Below are 25,567 nucleotides of genomic sequence, written 5' to 3'. Positions count from 1 at the left end.
GATCAGCACTGGCTACAGTAATGAAGGTGAGGAACCCGATGTCTGTTTCACCTGCCTTCTATTGCAAACGGAACATCTCTGACTCCCAGTATTTATTGAAGGAACTACACTGCACCGTCTGTACAATAAATAAAGCTACTCACTGGAAACCTGTGTTCCAAACATGCAGTTTATTACACGAAAAGCAATGACTCACAATATGGAAATGTGGGCATTGAAGCAATCTACCGAGAAAATGTTTATGGGCAAAAGGAGCTTTAAAAGAAGTCCCTGGAAAATTCTTAGCAAAAAGTTTTAAAATGGCACTGCATCTTCCAATACAGAGTACCATGAGACTGGAAAGGGGGGGGGACAGAACAAATGAAATAAAGTTTCCAAACCTCGTCTAGTTAAGAACAATTTACCTTCTTCCAATTGCTAAAGGGGCATATTTAAAATGTAAACAAAATAAGTGAACGGCAATGGTTTCTTTAGTCTTGAGACTCAAGAAATTACCAAGGATGTTAATTTTTTTTTATGTTATCATGTTAAGAACACATGATGGTGTTGGAAAGGTAATTGAAAAATTACTAATTATCAAGATGTCTTCATCCTCAAATGTTCATCCGGACATAGTGGGTATTTTGTTTAGATAATACTTTCACAAAATGTGCTCTCAAAGTCCTTACTGGAGTCCCACCAACTGGAGCCACATCCCTCTCGAGGACTCAGAGCTGAGCTCTGGGATGGCAGGCATGTGTACGATGCCGAAAGAACGGCAGTTCTCTCCCAGGTCCTGGGTCAGTCCAGTCACTTGATCTCCATGGCGGGGCTGCTCTGCAGACTGCCCTGTGCAGGGCAGGTCACCAGGGATTCGGGTCTGGTCAGCTTTAGCCTTCTGCCAGTCTTACCGCAAAACACGCTCTCAAATTCCTAAAGTCAAGAAGTGATCATTAATGCACTGAGTTCAAAGATGTGAATGCTGCTAGTTTCAAAAGCACAAGAGGCTGAAATTAGGAGCCATGTGGTTTCTCAAAGTACGAGGTATGTGAGAAAACAGGAAAAAAAATGTCCCAATATCAGTTATACTGTGATTTTTTTTTTTTAGATTTTCCAAAAAAAAATCTATGTGCCCAAAATGGCATTTTTATGGTTAAAAAACAAAATATACCATTTTCATCATTTGTTAAATGTCCAGGTCAGTGCTGTCCCTTCACACACACTGGTGAGGATCCTTGGTTAGTCAAGGACTAGGTACAGTCCCTGAGGTTGCTCTGCACACAGTGAGATCAAGAGCAACTCCCTGAAGGTGGCTAGTCTCTGCTTATTCACCCAGCTTTCCCTGCCCTGTAAAAGGCCATAGGACTAAAGTCTAGACAATGCTGGCCCCCTAAACACAGAGTTGGCACCAATGTCATCAGATAGCTACCAAGTCTGATGGCCAAGCATTGTGTGAGGGAGAGCCACTCAAGGAAGGCTAGTCTAGAAGATGTAGGAAACAAGTAGTTAACTATTTCTATGAATTTGTGAGATTCAGAATGTGGAAATTCCTACAAGATAAGTGACCTTGAGAGGAAAGGGACCAGTATTTGGTTTTCAATTCAAATACACAAGCTTAGAGACCCGTGAGTGCAGAGAGACATTGGAATGGCTGTCTACAAATGAAAGAAAATAGCTGGAAGTGCTCTCACTAAAGTGGGAGGAGGCTAGCTAGGCTCAGGGCTTTCACTGTTCTATTGTTTTTGTTCATATTTAGAAATTTAAAAAATATAGTGTTCTAGATTCATAAATCCAGGTTTGTAAGTCCCTGCTTTGGTAAATATGTATAGTAAAATTTGGTGTTTTCATCACTTGCAAGTTTACAATTCCATGACATTAAATACTGTGTCTGTCACCAGAAGCTTCTTCCAAATGTCTTTTATCATTCCAAAGAGCAACTCTGTCCTCATTAACCATGGGATCCCACTGCCTGCTCTGACACACACCAGTAAGTTTCCATCTTTGAGTTTGATCTATTCAGGGACCTCACATTGGTGACTGGCCTATCTTACTCAGCTTGTCAAGGAGTGTCCATACTGCAGGTGCCAGAATGCTGAACATTGCTATGTGTGTCCACAAAACATTCTGCTTGTCCACTCTCTACTGATGAGCACTGGGACTGCTCAGCCAAATGTCAGTTTGATTCTAGTTTTGTGGAACTGCTGGGTCATAGGGTAATTCTGGGAATGTTCTGAGAACTACCGTACTGTTCTCCAGGGGCTACACCACTTCACATTTCACCATCAGGGCACAAACAAGTGTTAAAATTTCTCCAGATCTTTCCTAACTCTGGCTATTTTCATTTTTTGTTTTCCTGATTGATACTGAAGTGGTACCTCACTGTTCTGTTTTTGTTTTGCAGCACTGGAAATCAAACCAAGGACCTTGAAAGTACTCTACCAATGAGTCACATCCTTGGTCCCAGGAGGGTGATGTCCTAGAACCCAGTGCAGAAAGCCAAGGGATGTCTTGAGGGCCCACATGGGCCCATCTCTGGTTGAGCAGTATGGGAACGGCAACTATATGCTTCTGGGAGACCTGAGAGGGTGGAGTTGAGAGGGTACTCATGCCCTGGGTTCAATCCCCAGTATACACTGGGCACTTGAGGAGGAAAGGCAGGAAGACCAAAAGTTCAAGGTCAACCTGAGCTATACAGAGTCTGAGGCCAGCCTGGGCTAGCTACATGAGCTATGAGGACTTATTTCCTAATCCTAATACAAAGAAAAATTTGCTTTAAATGCACTCATTAGGAAGAGACTGAGAGATATAAAATTTTAATTTGAGGACAGAGGAAGGATGGGTATTCAATTAATAAAAAGCAAACATGACCAAAAAATACTAATGCATACAGAATAATAAAGGAAGCTGGAGCACGGCCTTCAACAAGGAGGGACCCAGAATGGCCAATGGGCAAGGCAAGCATAGAGCAGAACAAGGAATACAGTTATTTTGTGCAAGACACTTTATTTTTAGAACAGAGCATTGCACAGTTTTGGCCACTCAGTGACACACAAGTCATAGGTACTTGCTGGGTGGCTGACAGGTACTTCTGGCGGCATGTTCTAAACAGGGAAAGAACCTCTACAACAGCAGCTTCCCTGGAATCTGAGAGTATTTGAGAGGTGTGACTCTACCTCTTGGCTTCCTACTGTTCCATCTGTGCCAACCATGCTCTCATGAGGACATTTAGAAACTTGCAGTCATCAAGCTACAAGTTCCAACCCTGAGGCCCATGATCATAGGCTATGCTGTAGCAAATGGACCTATATCAGCCTCAGCAAAACCTCTAGCTATTGGGTTTGTCATCCACACTGCAGAGCCCATCCAGGGCTAGTGGCAGTCTTCTCTGGGAAGCTGTGTTTACTGCCTGCTGTATCTGCTCCACATTGAACCCCAGTATCAGGTGAAGTCAGTGGTAGAGAGGATTCAGCTTCCCAGGGCACCAGGCAGGTCCACCCCACAGGCTACATGAATGACACCTACCTGGTATGGGCTGTACTTGGACGAGAGCATAAAGGATGCAGTTTAATGGATCACATTCTTTATCATATATACAATACAGCTTCTGGTTTATGCATATCAGCATGGGACACTGCAGTACTGGTAGGCCAAGGGCTGCAGTTATCAGTAGCAGGCACAGATCCCCAAGAGTTTTGCCATGAGGGCCTCAGAACCTCTGCACGGAAGATGGTACTCAAAATGACTGAGCGCAGTCTCTGCAAGGGGCATCTTCTCTACCCTGAGAGCAAAAGGCTGAGTCTAGGTTAGAAAGGATGATGGAGGGTTCTGGACTAAGGAAAGTGCACCACTGTCTAGGTTAGAAAGGCTGATGGAGGGTTCTGGACTCAGGAAGGCGCACCACTGTCTAGGATAGAAAGGATGATGGAGGGTTCTGGACTCAGGAAGGCACACCACTGTCTAGGTTAGAAAGGCTGGATGGAGCCGGGCAATGGTGGCGCACGCCTTTAATCCCAGCACTCGGGAGGCAGAGGCAGGCAGATCTCTGTGAGTTCGAGACCAGCCTGGTCTACAGAGCTAGTTCCAGGACGGGCTCCAAAGCCACAGAGAAACCCTGTCTCGAAAAACCAAAAAAAAAAAAAAAAAAGGCTGGATGGTTCAAGACTCAGGAAGGTACACCACTGTCTAGGTTAGAAAGGATGATGAAAAATGGTTCTGGACTCAGGAAGGCGCACCACTGTCTAGGTTAGAAAGGCTGATGGATGGTTCTGGACTCAGGAAGGTGCACCACTATTTAGAATAGAAAGGATGATGGAGGGTTCTGAACTCAGGAAGGCACACCACTGTTTAGGTTAGAAAGGCTGATGGAGGGTTCTGGACTCAGGAAAGGTGCACCACTATTTAGGATAGAAAGATGATGGATGGTTCTGGACTCAGGAAGGCGCACCACTGTCTAGGTTAGAAAGGCTGATGGAGGGTTCTGGACTCAGGAAGGCGCACCACTGTCTAGGTTAGAAAGGATGATGGATGGTTCTGGACTCAGGAAGGCACACCACTGTCTAAACAGTGAACACTGAATATCAAAGGGCAGATACTTCACCTGCCTCGGCTGCTTAGCTGTAGGCTCCCACACTGAGCCAGGGGAACCCCATAATTAAGAAACTGAAAAAAAAAAAAGACTCAGAGGAGTGGACCCCCAGGAGGGTGATGTCCTAGAAGCCAGTGTAGAAAGCCAAGGGATTTTTCCAGGGCCCCCCAAACCCCTCTCTGGCTGAACACTGTGGGGGCAGCACTTAAAGGCTTCTGGAAGGAGACCTGAGAGGAGCTTTAGAGAACTCATATGGTCTCTGAGCTAGCAATAAGGAAGACAAATAATAGGGCAGTGCTAGCAGTGCTAGCAGGGGACAACGAAACCAAGGAGTTCCCTAACACCAGGAGAAATAACAGCAGTTTTCATTAAGTTGGGGGAGAAGGTCTGGGGCTGAGACCTATGTGTCCAGGACAGGGTCTGGGAGCACTCAAGTAAAGGTACGACTTCATAGCAAAGAGGACCCCTCCCTTGGTAACAAGAGGAAGGCAAAGCAGATGAGCATGGATGGCAGTGGGGCTCAGCAGCCTTGAGCATCTTGCTGAAATCCACAGCCACGAATCCCTAATAGCCTTTCACACCATAATGAAATGTTACCAGTGACCCTGGACTCGATTCCAACCAGGGAAATAGCTGTGGAGATGGGCATTACTGGGAGGAAAAAAATGTAGACATTAATTGTTCTAGGTAACAGTGCCCACCAATGTTTCACATGCTAATCTTGACGTGTTTTGCTTATCTAAGACAATGCACAAAAAGCAAACACTGGAGAACTAAGGTATAAAATGGCATCTGTAATTCACTACCAAATCATTCAGACATAAGCAACCTGGGACACTGAGCAAGTCTAGATTGGTTCTTATGATATCTATGTCTGAAATTACTTTACAATTGAAAAGTCATCACCAATAACCCAAATCAAGAAGGGGACATTCCACAGACCACTGGCCAGATCTCTTCAAACCTCAATGCTACTATAAATGGGGGGTGGGGTGGGATTTTAGTTGCTTGGTCTGAAGGGCAAGGCAGAATCAAACAATTTATGAGTCATGGCTGGATAGTGAGGTGAGAGGGAGAAACAGGATGAACAAAACAAAAACTCCAAGTCAGGAGATAATATGCAACATGAAACCCAGCACTTAGGAGGCAGAGGCAGGCAATCTCTGAGTGTGAAGTCAGCCTGATCTACAGAGTAAGTTCCAGGACAGCCAGGGCTACACAGAGAAACACTGTCTTGAAAAACTTAAAAGAATTCTTACAGAAATTTAAGACACTGCCACCAGCTTTATGGGGATGACATGGGTAGAGATCAGTCTTTTGGAGCCTATATAGAAATCTTTCTAGAGGAAGATACAAACCTGTAATTGTCTCTGGAGGGAGGGGTGAGGCTCAGTGGTTAAGAGCACTGGCTGTTCTTCCAGGACCCAGGTTCAATTCCCAGCACCAATATTGCTGTTCCCAAACATATTAACTCCAGTCCCAGGGGATCCAATGCTCTCTCTTGGCCTCCATGGGCACCACACCCACACATGGTTCACAGACATACATACAGGCAAAACACTCCTACATTTAAAATTTAAAATGTTTTTAATTAAATGTGTGCATGGATGAAGTACTAGAATATCAGCTGAGAGGTTAGGTGATGGCCACACATGTATTCCTGGTTCTACACGTCTGGTTAGAACACTGCTGCATAATGGTCATCTACCTATATCATACTCTCTTCTTCCAATACTGCTGCATCTCCATCAGGGGCTGGCCAGACCCGAGAGCTCAGCATGCCCAGCCAAAGATGGGCTGTGAGCCGTCCCTGCACCTTCCCACTGTGCCCCACACTCAGTACACCACAGCAATGCTGAATTGGGGCCATTCCCTCAACTGCCTTCTGACTGAGTCTGTTTCCAGGACTATAGCTGCAGCCTCCTCAATAGCAAGTAACGAATATAAAATGTGCTCTGACCATGTATCTCCCAGCCAAAGTCCATTCAGGGGTTCTGATTCTTAGGAAGGTTCCACAACCACTGCACTCTGGGCAGAAAATCGTGTGTCCCTTCCAGCCCCAGCAGTGAGGCTGCGGACACTGCTCGCCTCAGTCATGTGTGTGGCACCTCCACTTGACAATCTGTGGAACTGCAGTTCCCAGCCTCTACATTCTGACTCAAATCCAAAGCTCCTCTGCAGTCCACTGGCCCTCGAGGGGCTTCTATCCTACGCAGAATCTGACTGCCACTCATTATCTGCTGTTCCCTTTCTCCCTGGGAACCAGCAGGGCTGTCAACTTCACCAGGAGCCTGTTACATTAGGACAGATCTGAATGAAATGGGTACTAACAAAATTGGGGGGAGGGGACATTTAAAATTCATTACTGAATCCTAAAGAACAAGGATATACATGCAAATAAGAGGGGGAAAGTTACTATCCAAATAATCAAACCTGAATATGTTTAGGCCAATGATAGCCCAATAACCTGGCCCAGAAATCATTTATAAATTCAGTGAGATAGAATTTCAAAAATAGCCTAGAAATGTAATAGTCTCCCCAGGGAAAAGGACATCAATTGGTTATCCAATACCAAATGGCCAGCCCTGAAAACATATATATAAATAACATTATAAAGATTAAGCAAGTTATATACTTAGAAATGTACATATTATACACACACATGTAACAATTAACAAATAAAAGAGGCCATGAATTTGAAAGAGAGCAAAGAGGGGTGGGTATATAGGAGGGTTTAGAAGGAAAGGTAAGGGGGAAATAATAACCTCAAAGGGGGATATTATCACCTCAAAAAGAAAAGAAAAAAACTTAGTTTTAAAAGCCTCATCTTTTTAGTATATTCTAAAATTTTATTTCAAAAATTTTAAATACTTTTTTGAACTGGACTATATCGATAATTCACCACGAATAGGTACACAGAGGCAAAGACTAAATCTTTTTTAACAAATAGTAAAGCTTTATTTTAAGACAGACCAGTGGTCTATTCTAGCAAACAATGTTACCAATAACCATAATGATCCAATTAGAGTAAACAGCAGTGCTCTAAGTCACTCCAGGTGCACTTAGAAACAGTTCACAATGCTGCACCACAACACTGTAAACGCCACTCGGACACAGGTGCTAGAAAGGGACAAGGATAAGCATGGCAAGGTTCAGTCCAGTGTGACTGGGTCCTGAGCAGGCTCTCACAAGGTTGTACCACCTGAACCCATTCCCCAGCACACTCCTGCTGGGCTCCGCAGAACATGGGTCCAAAATCAGTACCCAGGTGTGACGGCTTCTTTTTTTTAAAAAAAGATTTATTTATTATGTATACAGTGTTCTGCCTGCAGGTCAGAAGAGGGCACCAGGTCTCATTACAGATGGTTGTGAGCCACCATTTGTTTGCTGAGAACTGAACTCAGAATTGAACAGCCAGTGCTCTTAACCGCTGAGCCATCTCTCCAGCTCCTGTGGTTATTCTTGATTGTCAACTTGACTACACTTGTAATTAACTAAATCGAAGCAGCTGGGTACACTTGTGAAGGTTTTTTTCCTTAAATCATTCAATATGGGAAGACCCACTTTTAATCTGGATCTTTTGCGGGGAGAAGGTACACCTTTAACCTAGACCACACCTCTGCCGGCAGCCTATACAAAGGACACTGAAGAAGGAAGCTTCATCTCTTCGCCTGCTGGCTCTTACCCTTGCTGACAAGTCCATTCTTCATGGGCATTACAGCCTACTTGTTGGGGACTTCAGAGTGTACTGGAGACCAGCTGAAACCTCATGGACTGAACGACTACTGGATTCTTGGACCTTCTGCTGGTAGACAGCTATTGTTGGACTAGCTGGACCACAGACGGTAGGCCATTCTAATACATCCCCTTTATAGCTTTAGCATGTGTGTGTGTGTGTGTGTGTCTAGACTCATTCTATCAGTTCTGTGCCTCTAGAAAACCCTATTACAGATTTTGATGTCAAAAGTGGTTCTAGAGCAACAGAAGTATAAGGATGAATTTTTAAAGTATCCGGAAATCTGGAATATGTTTTCCAATTTGTCAACACCTACAGTTACTGAAGTCTCTCCAGATACTGAAGCCTCTTCTGGAAATTTGGAGAGTACTGAAAGGCCATCATGTGACTTATTTTGCAAACTTAAGGAGACAAATGCATTTGATTATCCTGATTCACCAACTGGGAGAGGTAACAGATTTGTGGAAAATAAGGAAAATGATGATGGTGGTTGGTTGTTCCTAGCATCTCTGGATAAACTGACGAAGAAAAAGAATGAGCTCTGTGACAAAATTAGCCCAACTGCTAGCATCTCAGAATATGGTGAGAAACAAGGAACTCAGCGAGAGAACTGACCTGCTCTAGACGTGCATATGCCTACAGGTTTCTAAGGTGCCCAGAAGGGAATCTTCTCTAGCAGTCACAGAACTTAAGATGTGGCTGAATTTCAGAGAAAATCAAATCCCAGCCTCAGACAGTGTCAGTGTTTAGAGGACATTAAGTGGTAAAGAATGGAATCCTGTAACTTGGAATGGGAATTTGTGGGGGAGAACTCTGAGCCTTCAGATTCTCAAGGGTTTATCTCATTTGAGGAAGTAGTTTCTCCACCCTCTGCAGAAGATGAACATACACCCCCACTCCGAGACATATTGCCTTTTCCACCTTTGACTGAAGAAATTAATCCTTCATCGTCTGCTAAACCAGCAGTAACTTTTTCTGAACGAAATGCCAGGCAAGATAATGATGTCCTCTAGGGCCCACCAAGAGGTGCCTCTAGACCTATAACCAGACTGAAGGCTAAAGGCCCTTAGTGGAGAGGTAGAGAGTGTAGTCCATGAGAAGGTACACTAGACTACTAAAGAGCTTCCTCCAAGTGAGTTTCCTAGTTCATTCAAGCAGAAGTCTGGGGATTTCTAGGGATATGGGGAAATGGATTCTAAGGGTGTGGTATAATGGTGGAAGGAACGTGAAACTGGATCAGGCTGAGTTGATTGATATGGGCCCTCTGAGTGAAGAGTCTAGGTCTAATAGGGAAGCTCACACAATTGGAGAAAAAAAAAGGTGTTGGGTGGTGGTGGCACATGCCTTTAATCCCAGCACTTGGAAAGCAGAGGCAGGTGGATCTCTATGAGTTCAAAACCAACCTGGTCTACATAGGGAGTTCCAGGACAGGCTGCAAAGCCACAGAGAAACCCTGTCTCGAAAAACAAAACAAAACAACAACAAAGAAACCCTGTCTCAAAAAACCAAGAGAATATCAGTTGCTATCATATTTGAGATACTAAAAGGATGTCCCTCAAGGAACATTGCCACCTATTCTAAATTTATAATGCATTTGTGGTTATATGAGGATAAATTCTATCAGCTAGGCATAATTATGACCCAGTTAAATATATGATGCACTTGCAATTATACTTGGGAATAATTATATCATGTTAGGTGTAATTGTGACCTGGTTGTTTTCATTTGGAAATTAAGCATGACACCACAAGATATGGTTGTATGTCAAGCTGACAAGAGGAGGATCTGCTATGGCTGATCTTGGCTGTCAATCTGACTACATCTGGAATCAACTAAAACCCAAGCAGATGGGTACACCTGTGAGAGATTTTTTTTTTAAACTAAACCCACTTTGAATCTGAATCTTTGGGAAGACCCACCTTTAATGTGGGTCACACTGCCTGCTGGCAGTCTACAGAAAGGACATGAAAGAAGAAAGTGTGCTCTCTTTGCCTGCTTGCTGTTGCTGGCAATTCCATTTCCTCCCTGACATTAGAGTATTTCTTCAGGAGTCCAGCATGTACTGAAGATTCTTGGAAGATTCTGTCTTCCATTGGTAGACAGCTATTGTTGGATTAGCTGGACCACAGCCTGTATGGTGGTTTGAAAGAAAATGGCCCCCAAACGGAGTAGCACTATTAGGAGGTGTGGCCTTGTTGGAGGCAGTGTGTCACTGTGGGAGTGGGCTTTGAGGTCTCTTACTCAAGCTTCCCTCACTATGACAGTCTGTTGATTTTCCTGCTGCCTGCAAGATACGGACTCTCCGCTATTCCTCCAGCACCATGTCTACCTGCATGCCGTCATGGTCCCTGCCATGATGATAATGAACTGAACCTCTGAAACTGTAAGTGAGTGACCTCAATTAAATGTTTTCCTTATAAGAGTTGTGTGGTCATGGTGTCTCTTCACAGACATAAAAACCCTAAGACAGCCTGTGAGTCATTCTAATAAATCTCCCTTTCATTCTTTCAGTTCTGTTCCTAGAGAGAACCCTAATACACTAGGACTTCACTATCCCTCAAGGACAAAGGCCATACATAGGTGTGACCACCAGAATTCTGAGGTCAAAACCTAGCACAGGAGTCTTCCAAGCCCAGCACAGAACCCACCACAATTGCTCCCTTTCTTCCACCAGTCCATCCCAGGACTAAGACAACTCCCAAACCAAGCATCAGTTCTTGCAGAACCATAGGACTGGCCAGCTACTACAGTCCACGTCTAGAAAGGAAGGAACAAAGTACCAGCAGTCCCCAAGGAACAGGAAGTGTGTGAGCATCAAAGGCTCAGCCTGCACTGTTTTCAACACCACAGAAATCTAATAATTTGCCTTTCAACCCACCTGAAGGCGGAAGTCCAGACTACTGATTTGGCTTTTTTCTACTTCTTGTACCCCCACCTCAATTGTTGCTATTACTTTAATTTCTTTCAAAGCTTTTATTTTTCTCCCCTCCCCAGGTCTTAACAAACACTAGGCTTGTACCCGACACTGAGCTAATGAGAGGAAAATATCATGTCCTGAATGCCATTCAGACCCAACACAATATACTGAACATAACAAGTACTCAATTTGGTATCTGACAATTGATACTTGACAGTCATCCATATTTCATAAACAAATCTGGGCTGTGACTATGACTTTCTTTAGTCAGTGACATCAACAGGCAGAAATCCCTTCGTACTGGACTTCATATCTGACCTCAGAGTCCAGGATACCCAGAGCAGTCTAAAAAGAAGGGATCAGAGGCAACACTGACAACTGCAACAGAAAATTCTCAAGTTTCTGCCCCCTTTTCAGTCACTACATCAAGATGCCCATCTTCACTGAGCACAATTTAGGAACACTGAAGTCTACTTCATGAATACTTACCTTTTTAAGAGAATCCCCATGTCTTTCCTGAATGTACTTCAGGAACGCTGTGGTCCACTGAAGGGTTGTTGCTTTATCTGTCTCCGCATTGCAGAACGGAACTAAAAGATTCAGCTCATCACAGCAAATGCGGATTCTGCGCCTGCAGTCAAAATCCACAGTAATCACACAGGATGGCTGGTGAAGTACAGGAGCAACAGAGTTGCTCATTCAAAGAAAGCGGAATACACAGAGCTGACCCTGAAAGCTAGGAGGTGTGTCCCACCTGGAAGCCTCAGGTAAGCTAGTGGGCACTTAGAGGCCACTGCTGCCCATGGCCACCAGAGAACCTGCAGTGGCCCAGCGGTCTCCAGATCCCTAAACCTTCTTTATTTACTTCTCATGGGTCAGCTCTCCATACCAGGGATAGCTGCAAATCCCTGAACTCAAGAACAAAATTTCTGGGCAAGTATTTTTTGTTGTTGTTCATTGTTTTCTCTTTTTCCTGCAGTGCTGGGCACTGAACTCCAGAGCCAGCCCCAAACTGTTATTTAGGAATCATGACTTACTTTTGACACACAGAAATACGTGCTCAGGCACAAGCATAGCTTTCAGACTGAGAGGGGTGTGATGAGACACACCTCTAATAAAGCACCTCAGAGACTGAGGTAGAATTATCATGAATTCGAGTCAGTCTGGGCTGTGTAATGAAACCCTGTCTCATAAAAACAAACTTGTCCGTTTTTAGAGAATTTAGGGCTAGGGCTGGGGATGACGCTCAGAGGTAGAGTGCTTGCCTATTATTCCATCACCAGCACTGAAAAAAAAACTTGAGAGAACTAAGCACACCTGTTTTAAGCTTTACACATTACATCCAGCATAAGCAAAGCCCTCACTGTGCCGACACAAACAGTTTCACGGCACGGCACACTCCACACAGCTTCACACCCATACCTAAAGTCAAGTGGCAGCTGGCGCTTTCTGCATGTGCTCTAATTTCTAATTGAGTCTAAACTCCTTTCCTATCAGCTCAAGTAGTTCTGACTCAAGTCTGTGCTGTAGGGAGCAACCATATCCTATAAGTGAGAAACTCAAGAAGCACAGGATTCACTGGAAGCCATTAACCTAGGAGGTATCGGGAATTCCACAGCGCAGCAATCCCACACGTCTCGTTAGACACACGTCAGGTGAGCAGTCCTCCATTTACAATTCACAGGACTAAACAAGTCCCTCAGGTACACCATGACCTGCGTACAAGTGTAAGAAAATGTCTGGGAAACCCTGCCTCAAAAAAAGAGAATGCCTTTAATCCCAGCATTCAGGAGAAACAGGCAGATCTCTGTGAGTTCAAGGCCAGCCTGACCTATAGAGCAAGTTCCAGGACAGGCTCCAAAGCTACAGAAAAACCCTGTCTTGAAAAACCAAAACCAAACGAGAGAGAGAGAGAGAGAGAATATGAGTGCTGAATGCAATGGGGCTGGAGAGATGTCTCAGTAGTAAAAAGCATGTTTGTTTTAATGATGTTTTCTTTTTTAAAATTTATTTATTTATTATGTATACAATATTCTGTCTGTGTGTATGCCTGCAGGCCAGAAGAGGGCACCAGACCTCATTACAGATGGTTGTGAGCCACCATGTGGTTGCTGGGAATTGAACTCAGGACCTTGGGAAGAGCAGGCAATGCTCTTAACCTCTGAACCATCTCTCCAGCCCCCTCGCCCCCAAAAGCATGTTTTGCTCTTGCAGAAGACCCAAATTCAATAACCAGTACCCACATGGTGGCTCACAACCACCTGTAACTCCAATTCCAGGGATATTCTGACACAGTAGTCACCAAGCACGCACTTAAGCAACATACTCATACACAAAAAACAGAACAGCTGGAGAGAAGGCTCAGTGGCTCAGCTGCTCTTCCAGAGGACAGAGATTCAACTCCCAGCATCCGCATGGTAGCTCACAACCATCTGTAACTCTAGGTTTAGAACCCAATGCCTTCTTCTGGCATCCACAAGCACACAAGTAATGAAAAGACATAATTTTCTTTTCATAAAATGGAGAAGAAATCCCAGCACTCGGGAAGCAGAGGCAGGCAGATCTCCATGAGTTTGAGGTCAGCCTGGCCTTAAAAAAAGGAAGGAAGGAAGATAGATATCTACTTAGTTTTAACACATCCCTCTAAAAAGCAATAAATCACCTTAGCTTATTAAATAATAGAACTTCAATACACAATACTATTTCATTAAGTACTATTATCCTGAGCGGAAAACATACATGCAATACTCATAAATGACCAAATTGATTATTACTATTAAATAATGTAATAAAAACCCAATTTCAATACAGAAAAATTACCCTTTTATACTACCTAGAGGAGCACATATAAAATCCACAGGCAAACTCATTTCAGTAACAGTTTAACTTCCTCTTTCCCAACATTGTTTTTTTCTTTTTCCTCCCTGTTCTTCTCTCTCTCTCTCTCTCTCTCTCTCTCTCTCTCTCTCTCTCTCTCTCTAAGACTATTCAAGACTAATCTATAATTCACTGTATATCCCAGACTGTCCTCAACTGGAAGCAGTCCTCTTACCTTAGCCTCCTGAATACCCCAATCACAAATGTATGCTACTATACCTAGCTTCCCCAAATAAAAGCCTACGATGTTACCTACTGTGCAGTTAATCTGAAACCCAATACTCTCCTTAAGGACCTGCTGACAAGTGACCTTCTAGTGTCTGGAAAATTGGGCTTGGGGAGATTAGTGAATAATAGCCCACAGAACCTCAACTCTGCAAGCAACACGGCTCACAATGGGAGCCTGGTATTTAGAGTGTGCCTGATAAACAGTCATGTGATGGGCACCAACACAGTCTCTGAGCCTCTGATGAGCCCTCCTATTTGGTGGCACCTCATTGGTGCCCTGGGAACACAACACTGGAGTCATCAATTAGGAGGTCCTGTGTACCCTTCTGGGAGAAAACATTGGGGATTGTGCTCCCTAGGTGTTCCCACACACCTCGGGTCATTTTGCCTTGTACCCAGCCACTGGAGTCAGTCAGAGCATGAGTCCACCAGAGATCACTGAGTCTTGAGGACTACTAAGTCTCCAGATAGAGGGTGAACTATCACACAAAGAGGAGCACACCTACGACACCTATGGGTATGGGTGGAGCCCATGGTCCATCACTCTATTACCTTCTATCTCTTTCCATTCGGTTATGCCTCTCCCGACGCTGAGACCTTCCTCCCTGGGGTCCGCTTTGCGTCTGCTCCCCCAGGTTTGACTGTGAGGACTCAGAAGACTGCCAGGTACCCTGTGAAGCTGTAGAGCCGTCACCCACATTCTGAATCTCTCCAAGGGCTCTTCGCTCCACACTTGTGTCCAACTGGCGGATTCTACTCCGATTCCTCTTATTGATTGCTTGTTTACATAGCGCTTCTTCTTTGCAAAAGAAGAAAAAAGCCGTCATTTAGTATTTTTATTCTTGTTTTTCAAAACAGAGTTTCTCTGTAGCTTTGGAGCCTGTCCTGGAGCTCACTCTGTAGACCTGGCTAGACTTGAACTCACAGAGATCCACCTGCCTCTGCCTCCCAAGTGCTGGGATTAAGGTGTGAGCCATCACTGCTCATCTAGTTTTTATTCTTAACTCATTCCCATTAATGTGGAATATTTTTGTTGGGTGTCTTTTTTTTTTCCCCTGAGAAACCCAGTACTGCCTTAACTCACATTGTAGCTGAGGATGTCTGTGAATTTCTGACCCTCCTAAGTGCTGGGACTAAGGTGAGCATCACTATGGGTCATTTTTCTTTTCTCTTTTGACTGTGTGCGTCTGTGCACTCTCCCATGCATACGCATGTTTTGCATTTCAATCCAAGCTTCTAACACCATCAAGTAGGAATTAAAGAAACAAGGAGCTATGATGACAGAGACTCTGGGCACTAAGCAGTGAGCTCTAATCCTACAGCACAATTAAATTACCCCCTTCTGACTGGGTGGTTAGTGGTATATGCCTTTAATCCCAGCAGAGACAGGTGGATCTCTGAATTCAAGACCAGCCTGGCCTACAGAGTGAGTTCCAGGACAGCCAGGGATACACAGAGAAACCCTGTCCCAAACAACAACAAAAAAGCCAACCTACAAACCAAACCAAACCAAACCACCCCACCCCTTCTGAGTGCAACCAACAACAACTAGGTCAGCTGCTTCCTCTTTTTCATGGAGCTACAGGGAGCTCAGAGCCTTAAGTCCTCTAGCACCGACCTACACTGAACTAAACACCCCATTCCTCCCTTTTAATCAACAGTTGTTACTACCCATGAATGGAGAAACTAAGACATTGTTTTCTTTTTCTAGAATTTAGGATGAAAATATTTTTTCTTCATATCCATTTTAATGAGTATAAAATTCTAGTATGAAAATTGATACTTTACCACACGTGAGAATAAAACTTAAGTGGTTCAGTTAAATGTTTTCATGTTAAAGTGATTTCACAAAAAAGCAAAGAAAAAAATCACAGATTTTGCACTTTATTGTGCACACATTGTACACACGGTACAGAAATACGTCAACTTCAATCAGACAAAAGAGTGGGCCGGTGAAGTGTTCTCCCACTTGTCACAAAAAGTCAACTGTCCTTGACACCAATTCTGGACAATACTTAAGAGAGACAGAGGAAGGAATTCAGAAGTTCTGGTGCTTCTTCCTTAGCCTGAGCAGTGGGCACAGGCCATCTTAGTGTGCACCTATACTCACTCACACAGGAGTCTTCACATAAAGGTACTGACAACAAAACTGAGGGCTGACAGGAAGCAGTAGTGTCCATCTCATCCTGTCTCAGCAGCTCCGAAAGCTTCAGGAGCAACAGCAGCAGCAGCAACTTACAGCAGTGGTTACAGAAGCTGTCATAAGACGTTCCTCTGGAAAAGGGCACCTGTGTGCCAGCCAGCATCCACTGCCATTCTCGATATGAGATATCCCGCTGCTGCAGTAGCCACCAGAAACTCAGCCCCACCTACATCTAGAGGAGCAATCACCAGAACCTCAGCCCCACCTACGTCTACAGGAGCAATCACCAGAACCTCAGCCCCACCTACGTCTACAGGAGCAATCACCAGAACCTCAGCCCCACCTACGTCTACAGGAGCAATCACCAGAACCTCAGTCCCACCTACATCCAGGGGAGCAATCACCAGAACCTCAGCCCCACCTACGTCTACAGGAGAAATCACCAGAACCTCAGCCCCACCTACATCCAGAGGAGCAATCACCAGAACCTCAGCCCCACCTCCACCTGCATCTCAAGGAGCAACCACCAGAGCCTTGGGCTTGTGTGCACCTAGAGAAATGATCGCCGAAGGCTCTGCTCTGTCTGCACCTGAAGGAGTGTTCAATGGAGCCACAGCCCCCAACAACACCAATTGGAGGAAGTGGGACCTTCTGAAGCACAGGCTTCACATACACCAATTGGAGCAAGAGATGGGTAGATAACAAGGTAAGAATACACTCAACAACATAAAGAGCAATACGGCACCACCAGACACTAGTGGCTCTACAACAGCAAGACCTGGACACCTCAACACAGAATAAAACAACCTTAAAAATAACTTTATCAAGATGATTAAGGCCCTTAAAGAGGAAATGAAAAATTCCCTTAAAGTGTAAGAAAACACAAAAAAATTGGAAGAATCAACAAATCCCATAAAGAAAATCAAGAAAAAGCAATCACACAGGTGAAGGAAACAATTCAAGACTTGAAGACTGAAATAGAGGCAATAAAGAAAACACAAACCGAGAGAATTCTGGAAATGGAAAATTTGGGTACACGATCAGGAACCACAAATGCAAGCATAAACAACAGAATCCAAGAGATAGAAGAGAGAATCTTAGGCGTTGAAGATAGAGGTCAAATAAAATGTTAAATCCAACAAATCCTTAACAAAAACTAGTCAGGAAATCTGGGACACCATGAAAAGACCAAACCTGAGAATAATAGGGCTAGATGAAAGAGAAATCCAACTCAAAGGCACAGAAAATATATTCAACAAAATTATAGAAGAAAACTTTCCCAACCTAAAGAAGGACATGCCTATGAAAGTACAAGAAGCTTACAGAACACCAAATAAAATGAGCCGAAAAAGTCCCCTTGCCACTTAATAATCAAAACACTCAACAAATAGAATAAAGAAAGAATCTTAGAAGTTGCAAAGGAAAAGGCCAAGTAACATATAAAGACAGACCTATCAAAATTACACCCAGTTTCTCAATGGAAAAAATGAAAGCCAGAAGGTCCTGGACAGGCATTATACAGACACTAAGAGACTACAAATGCCAGCTCAGACTATACTATATCCAGCAAAACTTTCAATCACCATAGATGGAGAAAAAAAGATATTCCATGACAAAACCAGACTTAACCAATGCCTAGCCACATATCCAGTCCTACACAAAGTACTAGGAGGAAAACTCCAACCCAAGAAAGTCAGCTACATCCACAAAAAAACACAGGCAATAGATGATCTCATAGCAGCAAATCCCAAAGAAGGGAAAAGCACACACAATGGCACCACCACTACCAAAAATAAAAATAACAGGAACTAGTAATCACTGGTCATTGATATCCCTTAATATAAATGGACTCAATTCGCCTAGAAAAATACACAGGCTAACAGATTGGATACAAAGCAGAAACCATCCTACTGCTGCATACAAGAAACACCTCGACCTCAAAGACAGACCTCAGAGTAAAGGGTTGGGAAAAAATTTTCCAATCAAATGGACCTAAGAAATAAGCTGGTATAGCTATCCTAATATCTAACAAAATAGACTTCAAGCTAAAATCAAAATACATAAAGGACATTTCATATTCATCACAGGAAAAATCCATCAAGAAGAAATCTCAATTCTAAACATCTATCCCCTAATACAAACGCACCCATATTTGTTAAAAAATTCTAAAACTTAAATCACACATTAAACCCCACATACTAATAGTGGGAGACTTCAACACCCCACTCTCACCACTGAACAGGACTGCCAGACAGAAACTTAACAGAGAAATAAGGGAACTAACATATGTTATGACTTAAATGGACTTAACAGATATCTATAGAACATTCCATCCAAACAAAAGAACATACTTTCTTCTCAGCACATCATGGAACCATCTCAAAAACTGACCACATACTCGGTAACAGAGCAAACCTCAACAGATACAAAAAAATTGGAATAACCCCATATATCTTATCGGATTACCACGGCTTAAAGTTAAAATTCAACAGCAACACTAATTTCAGAAAGCCCACAAACACATGGAAATTAAACAAAGCTCAACTAAATTACCACTGTGTCAAGGAAGAAATAAATAAATTAAAGACTTCCAAAAATTTAATGAAAATGATTGCACAACATACCCAAACTTCTGGGACACAATGAAAGCAGTGCTAAGAGGAAAGTTCACAGCACTAAATGCCTACATAAAAATCCCACACTAGTGAATTAACAGAACACCTGAAAGCTCTAGAACAAAAAGAAGTAGTCAGGAAAGAATAAAATTGAGGGCTGAAATGAAGAAAATAGAAACAAAGAAAACAATACAAAGAGTCAATGAGACAAAGAGCTAGTTCTTTGAGAAAATCAACAAAGTTGATAAACCTTTATCCAAACTAACCAAAAGGCAGAGAGAGAATATCCAAACTAACAAAATCAGAAAAGCTAGAGCAACAGTACAACAAAAGGAGATCAAGGGGATACAATTTGGAAAGGAAGAAGTCAAACTTTCGCTATTTGCTGATGATATGATAGTGTACATAAGTGACCTAAAAATTCTACCAGGATCTCCTACAGCTGATAAACACCTTCAGTAATGTGGCAGGATACAAGATTAACAAAAAAAAAATAAAAAAATTAAAAAAAAAATCAGTAATCCTCCTATATACAGATGATAAATGGGCTGAAATCAGAGAAACATCATCCTTCACAATAGCCACAAACAACATAAAATATTTTGGGGTAACTCTAACCAAACAAGTGAAAGATCTGTATGACAAGAACTTTAAGTCTTTGAAGAACAAAACTGAAGAGGACATCAGAAAATGGAAAGATTTCCCATGCTCATGGATTGCCAGGATTACAATAAAAATGGCAACCTTACTAGGCGGTGGTGGCACATGCCTTTAATCCCAGCATTAAAAAAATTAAAAATAGGGAGGCAGAGGCAGGTGGATCTCTGTGAGTTCGAGGCCAGCCTGGTCTACCAGAGTTAGTTCCAGGACAGGCTCCAAAGTTACAGAGAAACCCTGTCTTGAAAAAAAAAATGGCAGCCGGGCGGTGGTGGCACACGCCTTTAATCCCAGCACTTGGGAGGCAGAGGCAGGTGGATCTCTGTGAGTTCGAGACCAGCCTAGTCTACAAGAGCTAGTTCCAGGACAGGCTCCAAAACCACAGAGAAACCCTGTCTCGAAAAACAAAAAAAACAAAAACAAAAAAAAGGCAACCTTACCAAAAGCAATCTACAGAGTCAATGCAACACCCATCAAAATCCCAGTACAGGGCTGGAGAGATGGCTCAGTGGTTAAGAGCATTGCCTGCTCTTCCAAAGGTCATGAGTTCAATTCCCGGCAACCACATGGTGGCTCACAACCATCTGTAATGAGGTCTGCTGCCCTCTTCTGGTCTGCAAACACACAGAGACCAAATATTGTATACATAATAAGTAAATAAATATTAAAAAAAAATCCCAGTACAATTCTTCACAGACCTCTAAAGAACAATACTCAAGTTCATGTGAAGAAACAAAAAACTCATGATAGCCAAAACAACCCTGTGCAATTAAGGAACAACAGAAGACAACACCATCCCTGACTTCAAGTATATTATAAAGCTACAGTAATGAAAACAGCTTGTATTGGCATAAAAACAGACAGGTGGACCAATGGAATCAAACTGAAGACCCTGACATTAACCCACACACCTATGAACACCTGATTTTTTGACAAAGAGGCTAAAAATACAAAATGGAAAAAAGAAAGCATCTTTAACAAATGGTACTGATATAACCGGATATCAACATGTAGAAGACTGCGAATAGATTCATATTTATTGCCATGCACAAAACTCAAGTACAAATGGATCAAAGACATCAACATAAATCCATCCACACTAAACCTCACAGACAAAAGTAGGAAGTACCCTTGAACGCACTGGCGCAGAAGACCACTTCCTGATTATAACACCAATAGCACAGACACTGAGAGCAACAGTTAATAAGCACGACCTCCTGAAACTGAGATATTTCTGTAAGGCAAAAGTCATAGTCATAAGAAAAAATGGCAGCCTACAGAATGGAAAAAGACCGTCACTAACCCCACATCGGACAGAGGACTGATCTCCAAAATATATAAAGAACTCAAGAAACCAGACACCAAACTTCCAAATAATCCAATTAAAAAATGGGGTAGAGATCTAAACAGAAGTCTCAACAGAAGAATCACAAACAGACAAAATCACAAACACTAATGACAGCTCATGCTGGAGTGGATGTAGAGTAAGGGGTACACTCCTCCATTCCTGGTGGGAATGCAAACTTGTACAGCCACTGTGGAAATCAATATGGCAATTTCTCAAAAAATTAAGAATCAATCTACCTCAAGACCCAGCAATATCACTTTTGGGCATATTCCCAAAGGAGGCACACTCACACCACATGAACATGTGCTCAACAATGTTCATAGCACCATTATTCATAATAGCCAAAACCTGGAAACAAACTAGATGACCCTCAAGCAAAGAATGGATGAAGAAAATGTGGTCCATTTACAGAATGGAGTACTACTCAACAATAAAAAAAATGACATCTTGAAATTTGCAGGCAAATGGACGGAACTAGAAAAAAAAATCATCCTGAGTGAGGTAACCCAGATCCAGGAAGACAAATATGTACTCACTCATAAGTGGATATCAGACATAAAGCAAAGGATAACCAGTCTACAGTCCACAACCCCAGGGAAGCTAGCTCCCTCTTCCAGAAACAGATGGAAGCAGATGCAGAGACCCACAGCTAAGCACTGGGCTGAGCTCCCGGAGTACAAAGAGAGGGAGGAGCAATAATATGAGCAAAGGGGTCAACACCATGATGGGGAAACCACAGAGTCAGCTGACCCGAGCTAGGGGGAGATCACTGGCTCCAGACTGACAACTGGGGAACCTGCACAGGACAGAACGAGGCCCCTGAAGGCAGGTGACAGTGTAGGGCAGTAATGGGGCCACTGGCAGTGGGACCAGGACCTAATTCTAATGTATAAACTGATGTTGTGGAACCCATTCTCTATGGAGAGACACCTTGCTCAGTCTCAGGGTGTGGGAACGTTGGTCCTGCCTCAGTGAGGTGATGGGACAGACTTAGCTGACATCCCAGAAGAGGTCCTACCCTCTCTGAGGAATGGATGAGGGTGGGGGGAGTTGGAGGAGAGGAGGGTTGAGGAACTGGGAATGGTGTGTAAAAACTAAATAAAATTAGAGCTGGAGAGATGGCCCAGTGGTTAAGATGGTTAAGACTACTCTTCCAGAGGACCTGGGTTCAATTCTCAGCAACCACATGGCAGCTAACAGTCTGTAACTCCAGTTCCAGGGCACCCAACACCCACGGCAAAACACCAATGTATATAAAATAAGAATAAATAAATTGGAAAAAAAAACTAGATAAAATTAATTCTTTAAAAAAAAAAAAAAGATAACCTTTTCCAAGGAGGGAGAGGGTGAACTGACCATCAAGGAAGCAATCTGCTGATGGCAGCTTCTTTACCCCAGACCTCTGATCACTCAGTGGCCTCTGCTGAGTCCTGCCACCCCCACGACACAGTGTTATTTCTATCTCTTTGGAGCTTTCAGCTGATTTCAGGCTCCATCATCATCCACAAAGTATGAAATAAAATAAACTACAAAGTACTTACAGGGTTACGGCACCTTGTGTGTCTGTCGTTATTTTACGGTTAAGAAAAAGCTCCCAAATTTAAAGTGTCCAAATTTGAGTAAACCATGATGTTCAAAACTCAGAAAGAAGTTCAAAGAGGAGACTACTGAGGATGGGAAGTGTAGAGTAAACCCCTAAGACCTCTTACACGTGTACAGAAAGGGCCTCTCCTGTCCACGCCACCAAAGCCTAAACACTCTGCAGCTACAGACTGTCAAGCGTACACACACAGCCACCACCTGATTTATCACCTACCTCCCACCTTAATCCAAACCTGCTCGGGCAAGGCTTTGTTTCTACTACCACCTGTCTGTTTGGTGGACTCAATCTCTTGCTGGTAACAGAAAGAAAATGCTCTAGGCAATCCAATATCCTGGTGCTTGGCAGCTTCCAGTATAGAACATGAATTACTAGAACTCTGGAAAATATTAAGTAACAGGAATTTTATCAATACATGTAGCTGTGTCAGCTCTTTACAGAACAAGTAAACTGTACTCAATAGAATTATGCTCAGACTTCTGAAAAACTTCCTTTTTTTTTTTTAAAGATTTTCACTGTGTATATGTGTGGGTTGTGCACATGACTATAGGTGTTCTGGATGCCAGAGGGAGCCTCTCCTAAAGCTGGATGTAACAGGCAGAACCAATCTCTTAACCACTGAATCATCTCTCCAGCCCTTTCACTAGGCTTCTTAATAACGCTTAACAATACAAATATTTCAACCTTAAAAAGGTCACCAGTTCTATTTAAAAATAAAAATCCTGGGACAAGATGGCACTAAACTATGAACTCTGCATTTAGCACAAACGAAAGGCTTTACCTGTGTCTGTGCAAGGCTGGCATTCCCACCAGTGGAGCAGGCACTTGTAAACAGCGGGTAGGTGAACTGCAAAGCAGTAGTGGCAGCAGCAGTTTTATTTTTCACTAAGGTCGTACATTTGTTTTGTTGCTGGTGAAGAGGAACATTCATTAATTCAGATGGATGCCGAATAAGAGTTACCAAACTGCCAAGACAAAAGAAAAACCCAGAAACCTGAGGAATAGGTGGTGGAGAGGCTCCCAAAACACTGCCATCACCCACTCCACCACTATCAGGTCACGCTAGACTCCGCCCTGCTTCTCAAGCGGTCCTGGATATGGCCAGTATGATCCACTGACCAGCGGTGGTGGTGGAGTTCACTTGCCTCCTCCCTGCCTTGTCAGCACTCCCTGACACCAATCTCTGTCATCCTCCAAATCTGACAAGGATAGGCAAGAGCAGGACAGCCAGAGCCTGAGTGAGTGGAAAACTGCTGAGTCCGTGTCTTCAACAACTACCTGGAAGGGCACTAAGTGGGCCAGGAACTGCCACAGGTTTCAGCTTCATCTTAGAACTCCTGCCTTTCCCTTCCACAGGTCCAAGTCTGCACTGGAGGCCAGAGCAGCTAGCTTTCCATGGTACTCAGGAAGGAGACAGGAGAGCAAAGGGAACGGTCTCCAAACTCTTCCTCTCCTTTTTGGAGTGCAGCCCCAAGGTACTCCTTAGAATTGTCACTCAGCGCTTCTATGGTGTGCAGCTTTCAGAATCACCCTCAGGTCAAGTGAGAGCAGGCGGGCATAAGGCCTCTCTAGCACCCAGAGTGCCTGCCCCTTTGCACTGAACTTCCCAGAGATCTTTGGGGAAAGCTGGTGTCCACGTAGCCACGGCAAGTAGCCCTGTGGATCCCGTCCAGGTATCCTCCCAGACCCAAGAGGTGGTCCTGCTGGAGCCCCTTCCAGGTATCACCCAGACCCTGCAGGCGCCCAGAACGACCCCTCAGACGGCTCTATGAGCCGGCCCCTCCTCCCCGAGGCCCCCGCGCCCCGCACGCACTTGTTGAGCGCCACGCCCGACTCGCCGGGCTCGGCACCGCGAGGCGCAGGCGGCTCGGCTGGCATGCTGTTGAAGCGGTCCTCCAGGCGGACGCGGACGGTCGGCTTGGCCCGGGCCTCGGGCGCGCCGTCGGGCCCCGCGCCGCCCGCGCCCTCCTTGACCGCGCCGTCCGTCCGCGTCCGCGTCCCGTCCGCGCCGCCGGGCGTCTTCTCAGCGGCGCCCGCCTCGCCCAGCAGCATCATGCGCAGCTCCTGGAAGTCGACGTGGCCCAGGCACGGCGCGTCTGCCGCCAGCGGCGGGCAGAGCACTGGGTACACGGGCGGCGCCGGCGCCAGCGAGCCCGCCGCGCCCGAGCCCGCGCCCGGGCCGGCTAGCAGCGCGGAGCCCAGGCGTGCCTCGAGCTCGCCGTCCGCCGCCTCCATGTGCGAGTAGAGGATGTGCTGCAGCTGCGTGTACTCCACTTCCGTCATCTCCACCAGACTCAGGTCGGTGGTCGTGAAACTCAGTCCCGGCTCGCCCAGCGCCGCGTCCCCGCCGCCCGCGCCCTCGGGGCCCGCCTCGCCGCCCGTCGCGCCCGCCTCAGGCGGCGGCTCCCGCGGCCCCGGGCCCGACATGCCGGCGCGGCGCGGCCCAACGGCGGGGCGCGGGCGCGGGGACGGCGACGCAGACGCGGGCGGGCGGCGAGGCGGGGTCGCGGCCTCCGCAGACGACGCGCCGGCCACCGCGGGCGCGCCGTTGGGGGAGGGAAACCGCTTAACACCGCCAGAGCAGTGGGCCTGCGCAGTCCCGCCCACAACGGTAACCCCACCCCCTTTTGGCCACGCCCCTCCGTTACCCGCCGCCCCCTGCCAACTGCCCGCCTGCTTGCCCCGCCCCCCCAGGTCCTGGGTGCCCTGCACCTTTGTGCTCAGACCCAGGCCAGGTCACGCCCCGTGTGGCCACGCCCAGTTTCGAGCCCTTCCTCTTAAGACATGCCCACTGGCCCAATGTCTGGCTCAGGCTTGTGTCCGTGCCCCCCCCTACCCTCCCTCAAGGCGCTAGCTACTTGGTGCCAGCTCCTGCATGCATG

At 45.0% G+C, this 25,567-nt stretch overlaps 1 protein-coding gene across 2 annotated transcripts; it reads right to left on the bottom strand.

Moving 5' to 3' along the window:
• Positions 1-789: 789 nt before the first annotated feature.
• On the bottom strand, positions 790-25,112 carry Tcfl5 (transcription factor like 5). 2 transcript variants are annotated; one of them, XM_057781792.1, is made up of 6 exons: positions 24,499-25,112; positions 23,467-23,650; positions 22,902-23,064; positions 14,875-15,121; positions 11,707-11,848; positions 790-912 (listed from the first exon to the last, which is right to left on the bottom strand). In XM_057781792.1, the coding sequence occupies exons 1-6, from the start codon at positions 25,110-25,112 to the stop codon at positions 790-792; spliced, it is 1,473 nt and encodes a 490-aa protein (XP_057637775.1). The 2 variants fall into 2 exon arrangements, with proteins under 2 accessions (XP_057637775.1, XP_057637776.1); XM_057781793.1 differs by having other exon boundaries at positions 14,875-15,118.
• Positions 25,113-25,567: the final 455 nt, after the last annotated feature.

Source organism: Chionomys nivalis, chromosome 9, assembly GCF_950005125.1.
Source record: "Chionomys nivalis chromosome 9, mChiNiv1.1, whole genome shotgun sequence".
In the NCBI taxonomy this organism is placed as follows: domain Eukaryota; kingdom Metazoa; phylum Chordata; class Mammalia; order Rodentia; family Cricetidae; genus Chionomys; species Chionomys nivalis.
This window is presented reverse-complemented; position numbering and strand designations above follow the sequence as displayed.

Bases quoted from the DNA above. Each gene is read 5' to 3' on its own strand.
- Tcfl5 (XM_057781792.1), bottom strand. From the start codon at position 25,112: ATGTCGGGCCCGGGGCCGCGGGAGCCGCCGCCTGAGGCGGGCGCGACG. The intron at 23,651-24,498 runs GTGCGTGCGGGG...TTGTCTTGGCAG, and splicing joins TCGGGCGTGGCGCTCAACAA to TTTGGTAACTCTTATTCGGC. The intron at 15,122-22,901 runs GTAGGTGATAAA...TCTTTTGCAAAG, and splicing joins GGTTTGGATTAAGGTGGGAG to AAGAAGCGCTATGTAAACAA.